Genomic DNA, 15,494 nt, shown 5'->3' on the forward strand with positions numbered 1-15,494 from the left:
CCTTTCTGAGCAGTACAGACAGCAGTATCTGTAGTTAATAAGATAAGAAAAGGTCCTTCCCAGAGAGGGGATAAACTTTCTTCTTTCCAAGTCTTTATCTAAACTTTATCCCCAGGTTGAAATTGGTGTATCGCGAATCCCAAGGGAGGTGTTTGCACCAATATTCCCACCTCCCTTAATTCATTTAACTGCTTTCCCAGAGTTACAATATATTTTCTGATAGTTTCATCTTCTATTATATTATGTTCTCATGGCATTCCCTGACAATAAGACACCCCATATACCATTTCATACATAACATTTCATACGGTGATAACCCAGTCTCACTTTGTGGTTTTGTTCTTATATTTAAGAGTGCCAATGGTAAACACTTTGTCCAAGGCATTTGAGTCTCAAACATTAATTTTGCCAATTGTTGTTTAATGGCTTGATTCATTCTTTCCACTCTTCCTGAACTTTGTGGGTGCCAAGGAGTATGATAATCCCAATGGATGAATCCCACCTGATGAACTATGCCACGACTTTCTATACTGAGGTAAGCCTGGTGGGAAGCAGTGCCTCTGCCAGATGCTCCTGAAGCCGTCCCTCTGGCACAGGCGGCTGCCGCCGGGTGGGATGCCAGTCCCTGGAGCTGGGGCAGAGGGCTCTGCTGCCAGTCAGTCCCTGGGGCCTCCATCCAGCCCTTCCTACTGGGGCAGTGCTCAGCACCCCCACGTGTCCACAGGCAGGGCTGCCCCCCAGCGGGGCTGTGTCAGCCCCCAGGCCCCAAGCTGGCAGTGGTAACCAGGAGCTGCAGAGTGCCAGGGTCCTGCAGCAGAAAGGATTGGAGTGACCTGCGCATCCTCCACTCCTACCTGAGCCATGGCAGTCAGACAATCCGTCTGCGGGCACTCGGGGGCTTGGTGACACTGTCAGGAGATCCGCAGATGGTGAGCGAGGCGGAGTCAGGAGGAGCCGCGTTTGGCAGCCTGGGGCTGGGGCGGGGTTAACGCGCTGGCTTTGGCCTGGCTGAGAGGAAGGAGGTGGCTGTCAGCAGAGAGAGGGGTGGCTGAGCAGGGGCCACAGAGTCTTTGCTGTCCTGCTCTCTCCTTCATCCCCATCAGAGTGCGCAGCACCTGCTGGGAAGCCGGGGGGGAGGCTGGTGCTCAGCACACGGGGCATTTGTGCCAGGCTGCTCCTCCACTGCTCCACCCTCACAGAAATTCTCTGTTTCCTCCAGGCAAGAGAAATGCGGGGCAGATCTCTGCTGGACAGGATCCTGAGGTGCCTGAAGGATCCATCCACAGATGTCAGGATGGAGGCCTTGGTCTTCTTCCAGACCATGATGGGTCACCTGAAGAGGAAAGAGGCCAGCCCCGTCACTCTGCTGCTGGCACAGAAGCTCCCACTCCTCTTTGGTGATGTAGGGCTGATGTGGGACCTGACCCCGCAGAGGGGCAAGGGACAGGGACAGCTGCCCTCCAGCCCAGCCCCACAGGCAGCACTCGGCAGGGCTGCTGCCCTCCTCACAGCCCTGGGCTCTGCTGGGAGGGCTGCTGGGCTCTGCACCCAGCATGGCTTCTCCTTGGCCTCAGCCTCTAGATAGGTGCCCCGAGCCCAGATACCCCAGAGCATCTCCCCTCACACTGACCACGTTAATGCTTTTGGTCACCGTGGGTGGCGAGAGGCTGTTGCTGCAGTCACACTGTCTTCTTTCCTCCCAGGAGTCCAGCCAGGTGCAAAAGCTCTCCCTCAGCCTCTTTGGGGACACGATGAAGGCTGTGGTGAGCAGACACAAGGCAGAGATGAAGGAGGCAATACGCAGGGTCGTGGTCTCGCTCTTCCTGCACATGAATGCTGAGAGCAGGAATGTGGCTGAGGTAGAGAATTGAAAGCTGAGCACCTGCTTTGCCCTTCCTTCCCTCTGCCCCAGCCCTGGCAGCAGCAGCACAGCAGCTCTTGCCCATTTCTCTTGTGCTGGCTGTGAGAGTGCCATAGCTGAGGTGGTGGCTGCCCTGTGTCCCTGCCTCAGGCATTGAAGCCCGGACACTCAGGCTCTGTTCCCAGCTGCCTCTTCCCAGAAGTAGCTGGGGACAGCTGGCAGCCTTGCAAAGAGGAGGGGGAGGACAAGTCTCCTACTCTGAACTGTGGTGCCAGCTCCCACCTGCTGCTGTTTTGCAGGCCTCTGGCAAAGCCCTCCTCATCTGTGCCAAGTTCCTGGGCTGGAGGAAGCTCAAGAGGGTAATCAAGAAGAAGAAGAAGACCTGGCTGATTGGAGAGACTTTGGTGAAGACAAGCCCCAGGTGCCAGGGCCTGGGCTGGACAGGGGATGCTCCATGTGCCCGGGTTGTGGATGTGCAGCTGTTCCTGGCTGTCCCTGATCCAGAGCAGAATGCACAGCTTGGAGCTCAGTCCCTCTTCCCTTTTCCCTAAGGCACAGCCAGGGCTTCTTCTGAAGGCCCCTCTTCCCCCCAGCCCCTGGGTGCTGCAGGAGACCCCGGCCCATCTGGGCCCTGGCAGCAGCACGGAGGGGTCACGGTACCCCCAGACCCCCTCTGCCTGTGGCTCTGGCTGTACCTCAGCCCTCCAGGGCTCCTGGCTGGCAGAAAGGAATGGTCTGGGGGGGAAGGGGTGGGATGGGCAGAGGGACTGCTCTGGCAGATGGGGAATGGTCTGTGCCAGCCCCATGACATGACCTCGGGCACTCTCCAGCTGAAGCAGGACAGGAGCAGCGTGGAAGACTACGTGTGCTTCAGCCTGCACTACCTGTGGGACTCTCAGGCCAGCGTGAGAGTGGAGGCCATCAGGTTCATAGGTGAGTCACAGCCCCTGGGCAACCTCTTCTGGCAGCCCATCCCCAGCCCCCAGCGCTGTCCTGGCACCAGGAGCAGCCCTGTGGCTGTCTCGGGCAGGGCCCTGGCCTCCCGCTGCCCCCCCTGCCCTGCCCAGGCCTCGGTGGCCTTGGTGGCCGCCTGGCTCAGCGTCAGCAGCGCCCTCAGAGACTTGCCCAGGGCCATCCCTGCAGAGTGCTGGGCAGGAGGGCGTGCGGCCGAGCCGGCCGGGCCGGGGGCTGTGCTGCCGCAGTGCTGGGGAGGGGGAGGTCTAACGGGAACTCTGTGCACAGGGACTGCTGCGCGGCACCTGGGGTGGAATCAATCCAAACGGACGCTGGAGGTTGTGTGGGATGGTGAGTAGGGTCAGAGGGGTGCTGGTGGGGCAGGGGAGAGAGCCTGGCCAGGGTGCTGCCATTCCTAGCTCCCCTGCAGCAAGGAAAGGAGGGAGGGAGAAGCTGTGACTGTCCCATCCCTGGAAGAGTTCATGGCCAGGCTGGCGGTGGCTTGGAGCTCCTCGGCCTAGTGGGAGGTGTCCCTGCCTGAGGTGGGGGGTTGGGACTAGGCGATGCTTAAGAAGGTCCCTTCCAGCCTAACCCAGTCTGGGAGCCTGGGATTCCTGAGCAGCAGCTTCCAGCTGCTCCCTTGGTTCCAGCTGCTCCTCCTAGTCAGGTAAAGAGAGGGATGGGCTTGCACAGAACGGTCTGTGCAGACAGCAGGGTTTCACCGCTGCTCGTTTTCTTTCTGTTGCAGCCCTCAATTGTTTGGATTATGACCCTGATCCCTCAGTCAGGTCCTTAGCAGGTCAGACCTTGCACATCCTGCAGAGTGTGAGGGAGCTGGAGAGATCAAGATGGTCCTTCCGAGGCCTGTGCTTCTGCTGATGATGAGATGGATCAAGGATAATCTTGCTGCCCCCATCTTCCTGACGGTACTTTCACCACCGCCCCGTCACAGCTGCTGTTCCCCAGACCCTCCCGTGCTTCCCCGGGCTGTGCCTGACTGTCTCTGTCCAAACGAGTGCCCCCAGAACTCTCCTGTGCCCTGGCTCTCCCAGTTAAACATCCCTAATGTCGTCCCAGCAGGAGGAAGTGGCTGCGCTGGGGCGAAGGTCCTGGTGGGAAGATGGCGTTAAGAAATTGTCCCTGACCTAAGGGCTCCTGGTGCAGATTGCAGAGTGTGAATAAAGATGGAAGAAGCAGCCCTGTGCCATGATGTCCTTTGCACAGGCAGCACCCAGAGCCTGCAGAGCACACAGCATTTGTCCTGGCCTCTCCTGCTGGTGCTGAGAGGCTGGTGCTGAGTTCTTCCAGCCTACCTACAGGTGAGGAATTGCATCAGCATCTGGAGACTCCCAACTGATTCCAACTCTCCCAAGCTGTGAGAAGCAGCTGCTGCATTCCTCTTCTGTCACTTCCAGGAGGTCACCAGGGTGTCTGCAGAGTTTTTGAACTCTCCCATAGAGACCTAGAGCAGCTGGATTCAGACACCCAAACAAGATACCCTGTTGGAGGCTGTTTGGCAATGGATTCATCATGAGCTGCCCAAGAGGCTACAGGAGGTTCCAGCCGTGCTGGGCAGGGTCAGTGTCACCGTGTGGGCCCAGGTGGGCAGCTGGGCAGGGCAGAGCTGAGCCAGAGCTGCTTTCCTTGTCTCGTCAGAGCACCAGGAGGTGCAGCCTCCTGGCCTCTGGGATGGCTCCCAACAGGTCCCCAAATAAAATGTGGTGTTTGGAAAGTACAGCATGTGGTGAAATCTGTTGGATGGGACCTGGGCTCTGATCCTGGGACCGATGGGTGATACTGGGCTCAACACATCACAGAATCCTAGGAGTTGTCCAGGCTCCATTTTCTCACCTCTCCTGTGATTGTAGAGGCAGAACACTGTGTATTCCTGCAGTGTCACAGTCAGGCTGCTCATTGGCAGCTTCCCTCAGAGACTTTGGGGAAAAAACAAAGCTGTCTGTGGTTTGATGATTCTCATGTAGACTGAGTCTGAGCAGTGCTGTGGAGCTCCAGCTTTGTGTGCAGTTCTGGGTGGTGCCCTGCAGAGGAAGAAGAGTGTAATGTATGTGGATGAATTTGTGTTCCTAATCAGTAAAATTCAGGAAAAGAATTGAATTGAGAAGTGAATGTGGGGCTAAGCAAAGCAGTTGAGACACGTAATTTTTCCACTGAAACAGTGTGAACAAAACAAGGCCCTAACAAGGCTAACTTCTGTCTCAAGATAATTAAAAGTGTAGGTCCTGTTCTTAAAACAAGGCACTGCCAAGGCTAACGAGGCACTGGCTGCAAACTCTTCATCTTCCAGGTTCTAAAGCTGAAGATGGCTACAAACTAAAATACTACAAAGAGCAGGTGAGTGGTTTACTTTATGAATATCCAGAGTTCTAAAGTGTTATTGAAGAGTTGATGATAATGTTAGGGCAAAATTATATGAATCCAAACAATTTTTACTTGTGTGGAAAAGCCACGTGTAAATGTTTTGAATTTGGGAGCTAAAATTTGGAAAAATGACAGAGCTGCTGAGGGACTGAATGTTTGTGGTTTTAGTTACTAAAGTAAAGCTGTAGCCAGATTGTTGGTGGTGCTGTGGGTAGGGTTCCATGGGAGGGTTAGGGCCAGAAAATGTTTTCAGTGGTCGCGCTATGTTTTTTTTTTTTTCTGGGCCTATTTATTATGAATTTTGGAGCCATATTTAGATACAGAGGGTGGGCTGTCAAGTGGTCGAATATTTGAGATTTTTGGTATTAAAACGAAGTTGTAGCCAGATGGTGGTGGTGCTGTGGATAGGGTTCCCTGTGAGGGTTAGGGCCAGCAAAAGTTTTCAGTGGTCACTCTATGGATTTTTTTTCTGGGCTCATTTATTATGAATTTTGGAACCATGTTGTGAAACATCTGGAGATCGGCCAAGGGGTTGAATACTTGAGGTTTTTGGTACTAAAGCAAATTTGTAGTCAGATTGTTGGTGGTGCTATAGGTAGGGTTCCATGTGAGAGTTAGAGCCAGCAAAAGTTTTCAGTGGTCACTCTGTGGATTTGTTTGCCAGGCCAGTTCATATGGAATTTTGGAGCCATACTGATCAGCAGTGGGAGAGCCCCTGAGGGGTGGAATATTTGAGGGTTTTGGTGCTAAAGCAAAGTTGTAGCCAGATTGTTGGTGGTGCTGTGGGTAGGGTTCCATGTGAGGGTAAAGGCCAGCAAATGTTTAATGTGGTCACTCCTTGTGTTTTTTTTTTTTCCAGGCCCATTTATATAGACTTTTGAGCCATATTGAGATAGAGTTGGATGGACACTTAGGGGTGAAATATTTGAGGGGTTTCAAAACTAGAGTAGGGGAGAGGGCTGAGTGGGAACCATCAAGGAAGCATGTTTATTTTTCTGCATTCAGCTAGTGTGTGCCAGGCAGAGCAGCTCCATCCTCTGTCTGTGCTCTTTTGTGTAGCTTGTGTAGTCCATCATCTTCTACATCTCAGACCCAGGTCCCAGTATTTTTTTTGCAGTCGATGATTGCAGCACACACCTTGTGCCCTTAGGGTCTTGAACAGCTTTGCTCATCATCACAGCACCAATCAGGTGCTGCTTCTCTTGCACTGGAACTTGAAAGCACCGCTGAGTCTTGTGACTCACAAGCGCTACTCCTGAGCTATACCTTTTCCTGGGCATTCCTTCCTGCTTCCTTGTGTTTCTTAGGTCTCAGCAAGGCTTCTTGCACATCCATCCATCTCTCATTTTCTCGTCACAGATTGTGATGTTTGATTCTTTCTCTGGGGATGCCTTAGGGCCTCCTTGCTATTGAAACTAGAAGTGGGTTGACTGTGGGAATAATGGGACTAACGTGTTGGTTAAAGTCATATCACTTCCAATTGTAAACCTATTAAAGATTTGGCAAGCTGACAACTGCTTGACCTAAGTGACTTGTGATTTGACTAACCATGAGCAGCTGGAGGGATAAGGCCTTAGGCTGCAGTTTTAATTAATCTTTAGGTGAACTCATGTGAGGAGGAACCTCAGTGAGACTTCTCCTCTGCCTGCTATAATAATATTACTAGATGTAGACAGTGAGAGAATTACTCAAAATTATTTTCTACAGTGGTTGGGGAAACAGAAACTGCTGGGGAAATCAAACTGAGGAAGAATTATCCTCCAGCGAAGCATCTGGAAGAGAAAAAAAATTGGCCAGAAAAGGAGGGGACTGATGGTGAATGGTGACTCTCAGAGAGAAGAGGAAAGAACAGATGAGAATGGGAAGACCATATTGACCATGGAAGATAACTAGGTAAAGAGTAATGTGAACAAGTGCACAGTCATATTGTGAGGCATTAAAAGGAACAGGTAAAATAAGAGTGGGTTTTTTTCTGTCCAGAGGCACCCAGCTGAAGCTGCAATAAGATGATTCTGTGGCTAAACCACGGGGCAGAACTTTTCTTTCCAGTCAGAGACTAAGATTGGATCCAGCTACAGCTTGACTCCTCCCTGCTGAAGAGCTTAAAAAACAAAGAAGTCCATTCACAAACCTCACAACATGTCAAGAGGGCCTTTCCAGACTCTTCTTCAACATTCACCTCTGTCTCGTGTCACAATACATCTCTTTCCCCAGTAGCATCTGAAGTCTGGGAGTTATTTTTGTTGTGGAGAGGTTTTTTTCTCCTCCCATTTTCATCCCATCCTCTGTGTGTGTGTGGTTGGGCTGGAGCTGCTCTCTCTGGGGGGTGTAGCAATGGTGGGGTTGGGGGAAAAATAGCAATGGGGTTGATGCTGATCTGCTGTCTCAAACTGCTGAGGCAAAGACAGTGCAGTGCATTTCACACACGAGGACAGGGACCACTGCGGTCGCCAGCTGTGTCCGCAGGGCACACGCACTGTCTTGGTGCACCGCCCACCTTTGCGGTGTCACCGACTGCCCCGTCCCGCAGCCCCGCGCTCACCCGCAGCACGGAAAGCGCAGGAGGGGAGGGAGGGTGCACGGTCCCACACACGGAGCTGAGGCTAAAGGTTCGACCCTGTGAGCCAGTTCCCCACAGAAGCCACCGCAGGTAACTGGTGCATTGCACAGCTCACCCCTCCGCAGAATGCTTGGCCCACACCATGCTTGGCCCCTCCGTGGGGGAGGGGCTCAGCAAGTGTTGTGGGGAGGGGGAGGTGACAGGGGAAAAAGAAGAGGTGGGGCCTCAGTTCCTGATGCAGGGAGCCAAGAGCTAGGGGGGGAAGAGGACCACTCAGAATGGCCCTGCTCCTGCTTGCTGGTTCGTGCTTGCAGGGGGTGGGCAGGTGGTGCTGGGCTGGGAGGTGAGAGGTACCGGCCTCCCCTGGGGTGATGTGCTGTGCAGGGCTGGTGGTTGCAACCCAACCGGTCTTGGCCACACCTCCTTTCTCTCGCCTTCAGAGTGCCCCAGGAGGTGTTGGCAGGCTCTGGGGACAGAGTTTCCAGCTGTGGCAGGAGCAGGGGATGATGTTCTCTGAAGGGCTCCAGCTGGGACTGGGGTAGCCCAGGTGTGGCCAGTCAGGTTGATGAGGGGGCTTTCCCAAGGGACTGTGGGAAGGGCAGTGGGGCGGGGCCCAGGGTATATAAACCTCCACCTCTACTCCGGGCCTCAGTCTGCTCAGGGGCTGTGTTGTGCTTGGTGCTCTGCTGAGCGAGAGGAGCAGCGGTGGGTGCTTCTGGCTGGTCCAGTGGCTGTTTGCTCTGTCTTGGTATTTTTTTTGGTTCCCCAAATGGTAACATCTGTGCTGTTCAACTCTGGAATGGGAAGGTAAGTGGAACACTCAGGGGCTCTTGGGAGGAGCTCAGCGTTCTGTAAGAGGTCAGTGTTTACTGATGTGGGACTTGCTGGTGTTACTGTTGGTTGGAATTTTTTTATGGCACCTGGTGAAGAGGAACCCTGTGGCTACAGGAACATCCCAGCCCTGTGATGTGGCTTTCCTTGTTGACCATGCCTTCAGGTGCCCATCCCTCTGAAAGATAAGTGGAACCATGTGTGGGGAAGGGCTGGACAGGGAGGGGGAAAGTTGAGAAGTGCAGGGAGGGGTTTGGAAGTTAGTGTAGGGGAGAGGGCTGTCCAGGAACAGCTCCCTTTGGTCAGGTGAAGGGACCAGATTAGATTCCAACATGATGCGAACGTGGGCAGGGCAGGCCCAGCCTTTGTGTGTGGTGGTGTGTAGTTTCTGCTGTCTTTGTTGTCTCAGAGCTTTCTACGGCCTTGATGTCCTCGTTGTGCTCACAGAGCAGGTCTTGCACCTTGGGCACCATCCCTAGGCTCTGAAACACCTTATCAACACATTCAGTGATACTTTGTCTTGCATAACAAATTCACAACATGGAACGGTCTTGTGTATCGTAGCTTTCTCAAAGGTTGTCTTCTGACATGTTCTTCCTAACTGCATCAGCATCTCTAATTATGGATTTTCTTAAACTGGGACTGGTTCCCTGCATCCTTAGGTCTTCAATCCAGGCTTCTCATTTACCTGTCATCTAAGCTTAGAAAGTAGCTTCTTTTAAAAGGTGGTGTCCTTCGACACTCTTGGGGACACAATGGAGCCTCCATGCGTCACTGTTGCATCCCTGGATGTCTTCTAGCCCAGCTGTCTTGGGTCCTGGAATCATGCATCTTCCTGTGAGTTTCTTCTTGAGGTTGAGTCTTGTGGTTTGCAGCATTTTGTATTGGGTTGGCCTCAGCATTGAGAGTTTGGTTTGGAGCTGCCCTGCCCATATTGTAGGGTCAAGGGCCCTTGGAAGAGTCTTAGTGGAATTGTCCGTGTGTGGAGCAGCATTCCATAGAGCGAAGGTTGGTGGGCTGCAGGAGCAGTTATTTCTCTGGTGTTGTATTGCTGTGGAAGGCATTGGCATCCCCTGTTTTTTGTGTTTTCTGGGTGCCCTCTGAACCTCATCTTGGCACCCCACAAGGCTGGCAGGCAGATGGGCGAGGGGCCAAGGTAAAGGAGCAACGGGGAGGTGGACATCACAGTGGGCTGCCTGTTGATTGGGGCCATACCTCAGCATGTGGCTTTTGCTTTGACTTTTGCAGGTGCCATGCATTGAGGAGCCATCAGAGAAGGTGAGATGGTTGCGGGCTGGCTCATCCCGAGATTTTTACGTCGACTCAGTTAAGAGTTTCCCTTTGTTTTTGCAGGTGCTGCACGTGCCACCTTTGGAGGGGGAAGAGTGCTGTAGCCAAGGCGGGATGGTAACGAGGAGATGGTAAAAAGCAGAACAGTAATTTTGTGTCTCCTGGAATTTCAGGGGGCAGAAGCGGTGGTGGCCATAATGTGTGGAAGGAGAAGGTGAGCAGGGCAAGTTGGGGCTTATGAGGAGCTTGTGGAAGGGGTTGGTATTTAGCTGACGTCCTATTTCTGGTGGCACTGCCGTTTGTTATTGCAGATGACGAGGAGGAACTTTGTGGTTTTGGGAAGATCCCCGTCAGCCGATGTGGGTTACTTTCCTGTCCAGTGCTTCAGAGCCCCAGCCGTTTGAAAGGTAAGAGAAAGGGAGGATGTTTGGGGAGGGTCTGTGTGGAGGGGTCAAGGTTAGGAATCGCTGGCTCAGGTTTTAAAGTTACTGTAGGGGGGCGAGCTGTCCAGAAGCGGTGCCCTTTGGGTGGTTGATGGGAGCCTGTCCCTCCCTGGCACGATGCTAGCAAGTTCCAGGAATTGAATGTGCATTGGAGGTGAGGTGGTAGTGCAGGGCTCGTGGACCTAGTGTCTTCTCTCAAGCACAACAATAGTTTTGTGCCTTTTAGGTGCCCTGAATGACGACGCTTACAGCGTCCAACTCTGGAAAGCGTGGGTGAGTGGGACCCTGCAGGGCTCTTCTGCGTAGCTGGGACATTTGGAAGGGAATGGGGCTGGCCGATGTTGGACTTATTGCTGAACATTCTGGTAGGTGTTTTGGTGTTGTGGTTAGGTGTGTGTGGGGGGGGTTTTGGTTTGTTTGTTTTGGCTTTGTGGTGTGTTTTTTAGTTTTTTTTATTTTTAAATGCAGGTGGCGAAGGGGAACCTAGCAAGTTGAGGATTATCCCGAGCCGCTCCTGTTTTTTTTTTTCCTGGCTAACGATGACTTTGGAGAGCCAGTCCTCTGAAAGATAAGTTGAGGGCCCAGGGGCGGGTGGGGAGGGGCTGAGCAGAGGAGTCGAGGTTGGGAATTACAGGTGGTGTTTTGAAGTTAGTGTAGGGTAGAGGACTGTCTGGGAGCAGCCCCCTTTGGGTGGGTGAAGGGAACAGGTTACTTTTCAGTACGATTCCAGCATGGGCAGGGCAGCTCCAGCCTCGGTGTGTGGGGTTGTGTGTTTTGTGTTGTCAGTCTTTGTTGTCTTAGAGCTTCCTCAGGCCTTGATGGTCCTCTGTGTCCTCACAGAGCAAGTCCCGCATCTTGGGCATCCTCCCTGGAAAGCCTTTCCTGATCAGCACGGTGCTGGTCAGCAGCGTGTTCTTCTGCTTGTGTCTAAATTGCAGATCGGTCTCTTGACTTGGAAGTTTCTTGATGGCTGTCTTCTGCAATGTCATTCTCAATTGCGTTGTCATCTGATCTCTGTCCATCCAGCTTCCCCGAGGGGGACTCGTTCCCCGCATCCTTGCGTCCTCAGGTCTCGAAGGCGGCTTCTCGGGCACCCGTCGCTTCGTTCCCTCGCTTTGCAGACGCATCGCTGTAGGTCTTACTGCCCCAAAGTCTTGGATTCCAGTGTCCCGCATCTTGCTGCGAGTTTTATCTTGAGGTCGAGTCTTGTGACTCACGTGGCTGTGTCTCATATTGGTCTGTGGGTGTGAGTGTTTGGCTTGGAGCTGCCCTGCCTGCTGTGTAGGATGAGGGGCCACGGGAAGCGCCACAACCTGACTGACTCGGTGCTGAGCAGCTTTCCAGTGATTTGGGTAATCCTGTTTTTCAGGTCCCAAGTGTCAATGACTAGCAAGAATCCGATGGAGGAGGAGAGGAGGCCGCCACCCAAAGGTTGGTTAGGGCGTGGAGTCGGTGGGAAGGTGCCCCCCTTGGCTACCTGACCACGTTATGGTTTGTTGTCATTTTGAAGGCGGAGTCGGCGAGCGAAGCGAGATACGGGCACCGGAGGTGGCTGTGGCAAGGTGAGCAAAGGCTGGTGGGCTGGAGGAGCAGTTATTCTCAGGTGTTGTATTATTGGTTGGTCATGAACATCCCTTGTTGTTTGTGGTTTTTTTTCAGGTGCACTCCTAACCCTGTTTTGGCACCCCAAAGAGATGGCAGGCAGATGGGTGAGAGGACGAGGTAAAGGGGCGGGAGGCGGACATCACAGTGGCCTGGTTGTTGTTGGGGTCAATATCTCGGCATGTGCCTTTTGCTTTGGCTTTTGCAGGTGTCACGCACAGTGCTGGAGTGACAAAACCATGTCTTGAGGAGCAGTCGGAGAAGGTGAGATGGCTGTGGGCTGGGTCAGCCACGTGTTAACGTCAACTCTGTTAAAGGTTTCCCTTATGTTTCAGGTGCTGTGCGTGCCACCTTTGGAACCGGATGAGCACTGAAGGTGAGCTGGGGTGGTAGAGAGTGGGTTTGTGGAGCTGGTGGCTACTGATCAGCAGAACAGTAACTCTTTCTCTTGGTCTTCTAGGTGTCCAAAGCAGTGGACATTCAACTGCTTTGACACAGCATTCAACTCTGGATCACGGAGGTGAGTGGAACTGGGTGGGGCTCTTTTGAGGTGGTAGGTGTAGTATAAGTGGTTGTTGATGGCTGAAGTCCACCTTATTGGTGACACTGTTTCTGATTTTCCTTTCTTTCTGATTGCAGGTGATGAAGAGGAACATGCCCGTCAGACAGCGTGGTGTTCTGCTGGACATAGATCCAAAACCACCATCCCTCAGGAAGATAAGTTGAGGGACTGAAGTGAAGTGCTGAGGTTGGGAGTTGTTGCAGAAGGGATGTTGAAGTTTTCTGAGCAAAGGCTGGTGTGGGCTGCCTGTTGATTGGGGCAATATCTCAGCGTGTGGCTTTTGCTTTGACTTTTGCAGGTGCCGCACAAAGCCACGCATTGAGGAGCCATCAGAGAAGGTGAGATGGTTGCGGGCTGGCTCATCCCGAGATTTTTACGTCGACTCAGTTAAGAGTTTCCCTTTGTTTTTGCAGGTGCTGCACGTGCCACCTTTGGAGGGGGAAGAGTGCTGTAGCCAAGGCGGGATGGTAACGAGGAGATGGTAAAAAGCAGAACAGTAATTTTGTGTCTCCTGGAATTTCAGGGGGCAGAAGCGGTGGTGGCCATAATGTGTGGAAGGAGAAGGTGAGCAGGGCAAGTTGGGGCTTATGAGGAGCTTGTGGAAGGGGTTGGTATTTAGCTGACGTCCTATTTCTGGTGGCACTGCCGTTTGTTATTGCAGATGACGAGGAGGAACTCTGTGGTTTTGGGAAGATTCCCGTCAGCCAATGTGGGTTACTTTTCTGTCCAGTGCTTCAGAGCCTCAGCTGTTTGAAAGGTAAGAGAAAGGGAGGATGGTTGTAGAGGGGTCAAGGTTAGGAATCGCTGGCTCAGGTTTTAAAGTTACTGTAGGGAGCGGGCTGTCCAGAAGCAGTGCCCTTTGGGTGGTTGATGGGAGCCTGTCCCTCCCTGGCACGATGCTAGCAAGTTCCAGGAATTGAATGTGCATTGGAGGTGAGGTGGTAGTGCAGGGCTCGTGGACCTAGTGTCTTCTCTCAAGCACAACAATAGTTTTGTGCCTTTTAGGTGCCCTGAATGACGACGCTTACAGCGTCCAACTCTGGAAAGCGTGGGTGAGTGGGACCCTGCAGGGCTCTTCTGCGTAGCTGGGACATTTGGAAGGGAATGGGGCTGGCCGATGTTGGACTTATTGCTGAACATTCTGGTAGGTGTTTTGGTGTTGTGGTTAGGTGTGTGTGGGGGGGGTTTTGGTTTGTTTGTTTTGGCTTTGTGGTGTGTTTTTTAGTTTTTTTTATTTTTAAATGCAGGTGGCGAAGGGGAACCTAGCAAGTTGAGGATTATCCCGAGCCGCTCCTGTTTTTTTTTTTTCCTGGCTAACGATGACTTTGGAGAGCCAGTCCTCTGAAAGATAAGTTGAGGGCCCAGGGGCGGGTGGGGAGGGGCTGAGCAGAGGAGTCGAGGTTGGGAATTACAGGTGGTGTTTTGAAGTTAGTGTAGGGTAGAGGACTGTCTGGGAGCAGCCCCCTTTGGGTGGGTGAAGGGAACAGGTTACTTTTCAGTACGATTCCAGCATGGGCAGGGCAGCTCCAGCCTCGGTGTGTGGGGTTGTGTGTTTTGTGTTGTCAGTCTTTGTTGTCTTAGAGCTTCCTCAGGCCTTGATGGTCCTCTGTGTCCTCACAGAGCAAGTCCCGCATCTTGGGCATCCTCCCTGGAAAGCCTTTCCTGATCAGCACGGTGCTGGTCAGCAGCGTGTTCTTCTGCTTGTGTCTAAATTGCAGATCGGTCTCTTGACTTGGAAGTTTCTTGATGGCTGTCTTCTGCAATGTCATTCTCAATTGCGTCGTCATCTGATCTCTGTCCATCCAGCTTCCCCGAGGGGGACTCGTTCCCCGCATCCTTGCATCCTCAGGTCTCGAAGGCGGCTTCTCGGGCACCCGTCGCTTCGTTCCCTCGCTTTGCAGACGCATCGCTGTAGGTCTTACTGCCCCAAAGTCTTGGATTCCAGTGTCCCGCATCTTGCTGCGAGTTTTATCTTGAGGTCGAGTCTTGTGACTCACGTGGCTGTGTCTCATATTGGTCTGTGGGTGTGAGTGTTTGGCTTGGAGCTGCCCTGCCTGCTGTGTAGGATGAGGGGCCACGGGAAGCGCCACAACCTGACTGACTCGGTGCTGAGCAGCTTTCCAGTGATTTGGGTAATCCTGTTTTTCAGGTCCCAAGTGTCAATGACTAGCAAGAATCCGATGGAGGAGGAGAGGAGGCCGCCACCCAAAGGTTGGTTAGGGCGTGGAGTCGGTGGGAAGGTGCCCCCCTTGGCTACCTGACCACGTTATGGTTTGTTGTCATTTTGAAGGCGGAGTCGGCGAGCGAAGCGAGATACGGGCACCGGAGGTGGCTGTGGCAAGGTGAGCAAAGGCTGGTGGGCTGGAGGAGCAGTTATTCTCAGGTGTTGTATTATTGGTTGGTCATGAACATCCCTTGTTGTTTGTGGTTTTTTTTCAGGTGCACTCCTAACCCTGTTTTGGCACCCCAAAGAGATGGCAGGCAGATGGGTGAGAGGACGAGGTAAAGGGGCGGGAGGCGGACATCACAGTGGCCTGGTTGTTGTTGGGGTCAATATCTCGGCATGTGCCTTTTGCTTTGGCTTTTGCAGGTGTCACGCACAGTGCTGGAGTGACAAAACCATGTCTTGAGGAGCAGTCGGAGAAGGTGAGATGGCTGTGGGCTGGGTCAGCCACGTGTTAACGTCAACTCTGTTAAAGGTTTCCCTTATGTTTCAGGTGCTGTGCGTGCCACCTTTGGAACCGGATGAGCACTGAAGGTGAGCTGGGGTGGTAGAGAGTGGGTTTGTGGAGCTGGTGGCTACTGATCAGCAGAACAGTAACTCTTTCTCTTGGTCTTCTAGGTGTCCAAAGCAGTGGACATTCAACTGCTTTGACACAGCATTCAACTCTGGATCACGGAGGTGAGTGGAACTGGGTGGGGCTCTTTTGAGGTGGTAGGTGTAGTATAAGTGGTTGTTGATGGCTGAAGTCCACCTTATTGGTGACACTGTTTCTGATTTTCCTTTCTTTC

At 52.9% G+C, this 15,494-nt stretch overlaps 1 protein-coding gene and 1 long non-coding RNA gene across 4 annotated transcripts; both read left to right on the forward strand.

The window, feature by feature from the left end:
• Nucleotides 1–1,143: 1,143 nt before the first annotated feature.
• LOC139801221 (maestro heat-like repeat-containing protein family member 7) lies at nt 1,144–5,381 on the forward strand. Of its 3 annotated transcripts, none has more exons than XR_011728101.1 (8): nt 1,144–1,402; nt 1,704–1,859; nt 2,161–2,265; nt 2,692–2,794; nt 3,104–3,166; nt 3,564–3,741; nt 3,896–4,134; nt 4,231–5,381. XR_011728101.1 is itself a non-coding variant. In XM_071755253.1 (7 exons), exons 1-6 carry the CDS (start codon nt 1,229–1,231, stop codon nt 3,692–3,694), a joined length of 732 nt encoding a protein of 243 aa, XP_071611354.1. In that variant the 5' UTR covers nt 1,144–1,228; the 3' UTR covers nt 3,695–3,741; nt 3,893–5,380. The 3 variants fall into 3 exon arrangements, 1 of the variants encoding a protein (XP_071611354.1); XR_011728100.1 differs by having other exon boundaries at nt 3,893–4,134; nt 4,231–5,380; XM_071755253.1 differs by having other exon boundaries at nt 3,893–5,380.
• Nucleotides 5,382–10,011: 4,630 nt separating this feature from the next.
• LOC139801227 (uncharacterized) lies at nt 10,012–10,679 on the forward strand. The gene is made up of 3 exons (XR_011728103.1): nt 10,012–10,074; nt 10,187–10,282; nt 10,545–10,679. It is a non-coding gene; the product is annotated as an uncharacterized lncRNA (long non-coding RNA).
• Nucleotides 10,680–15,494: the final 4,815 nt, after the last annotated feature.

The sequence above is a fragment of the Heliangelus exortis genome, chromosome 11, assembly GCF_036169615.1.
Source record: "Heliangelus exortis chromosome 11, bHelExo1.hap1, whole genome shotgun sequence".
NCBI lineage: Eukaryota > Metazoa > Chordata > Aves > Apodiformes > Trochilidae > Heliangelus > Heliangelus exortis.

Coding starts and splice junctions, on each gene's coding strand:
- LOC139801221 (XM_071755253.1), top strand. CDS start 1,229: ATGCGGGGCAGATCTCTGCTGGACAGGATCCTGAGGTGCCTGAAGGAT. Junction 1,403..1,703: donor TCCCACTCCTCTTTGGTGAT/GTAGGGCTGATG, acceptor CTTTCCTCCCAG/GAGTCCAGCCAGGTGCAAAA. Junction 3,167..3,563: donor GCTGGAGGTTGTGTGGGATG/GTGAGTAGGGTC, acceptor TTTCTGTTGCAG/CCCTCAATTGTTTGGATTAT.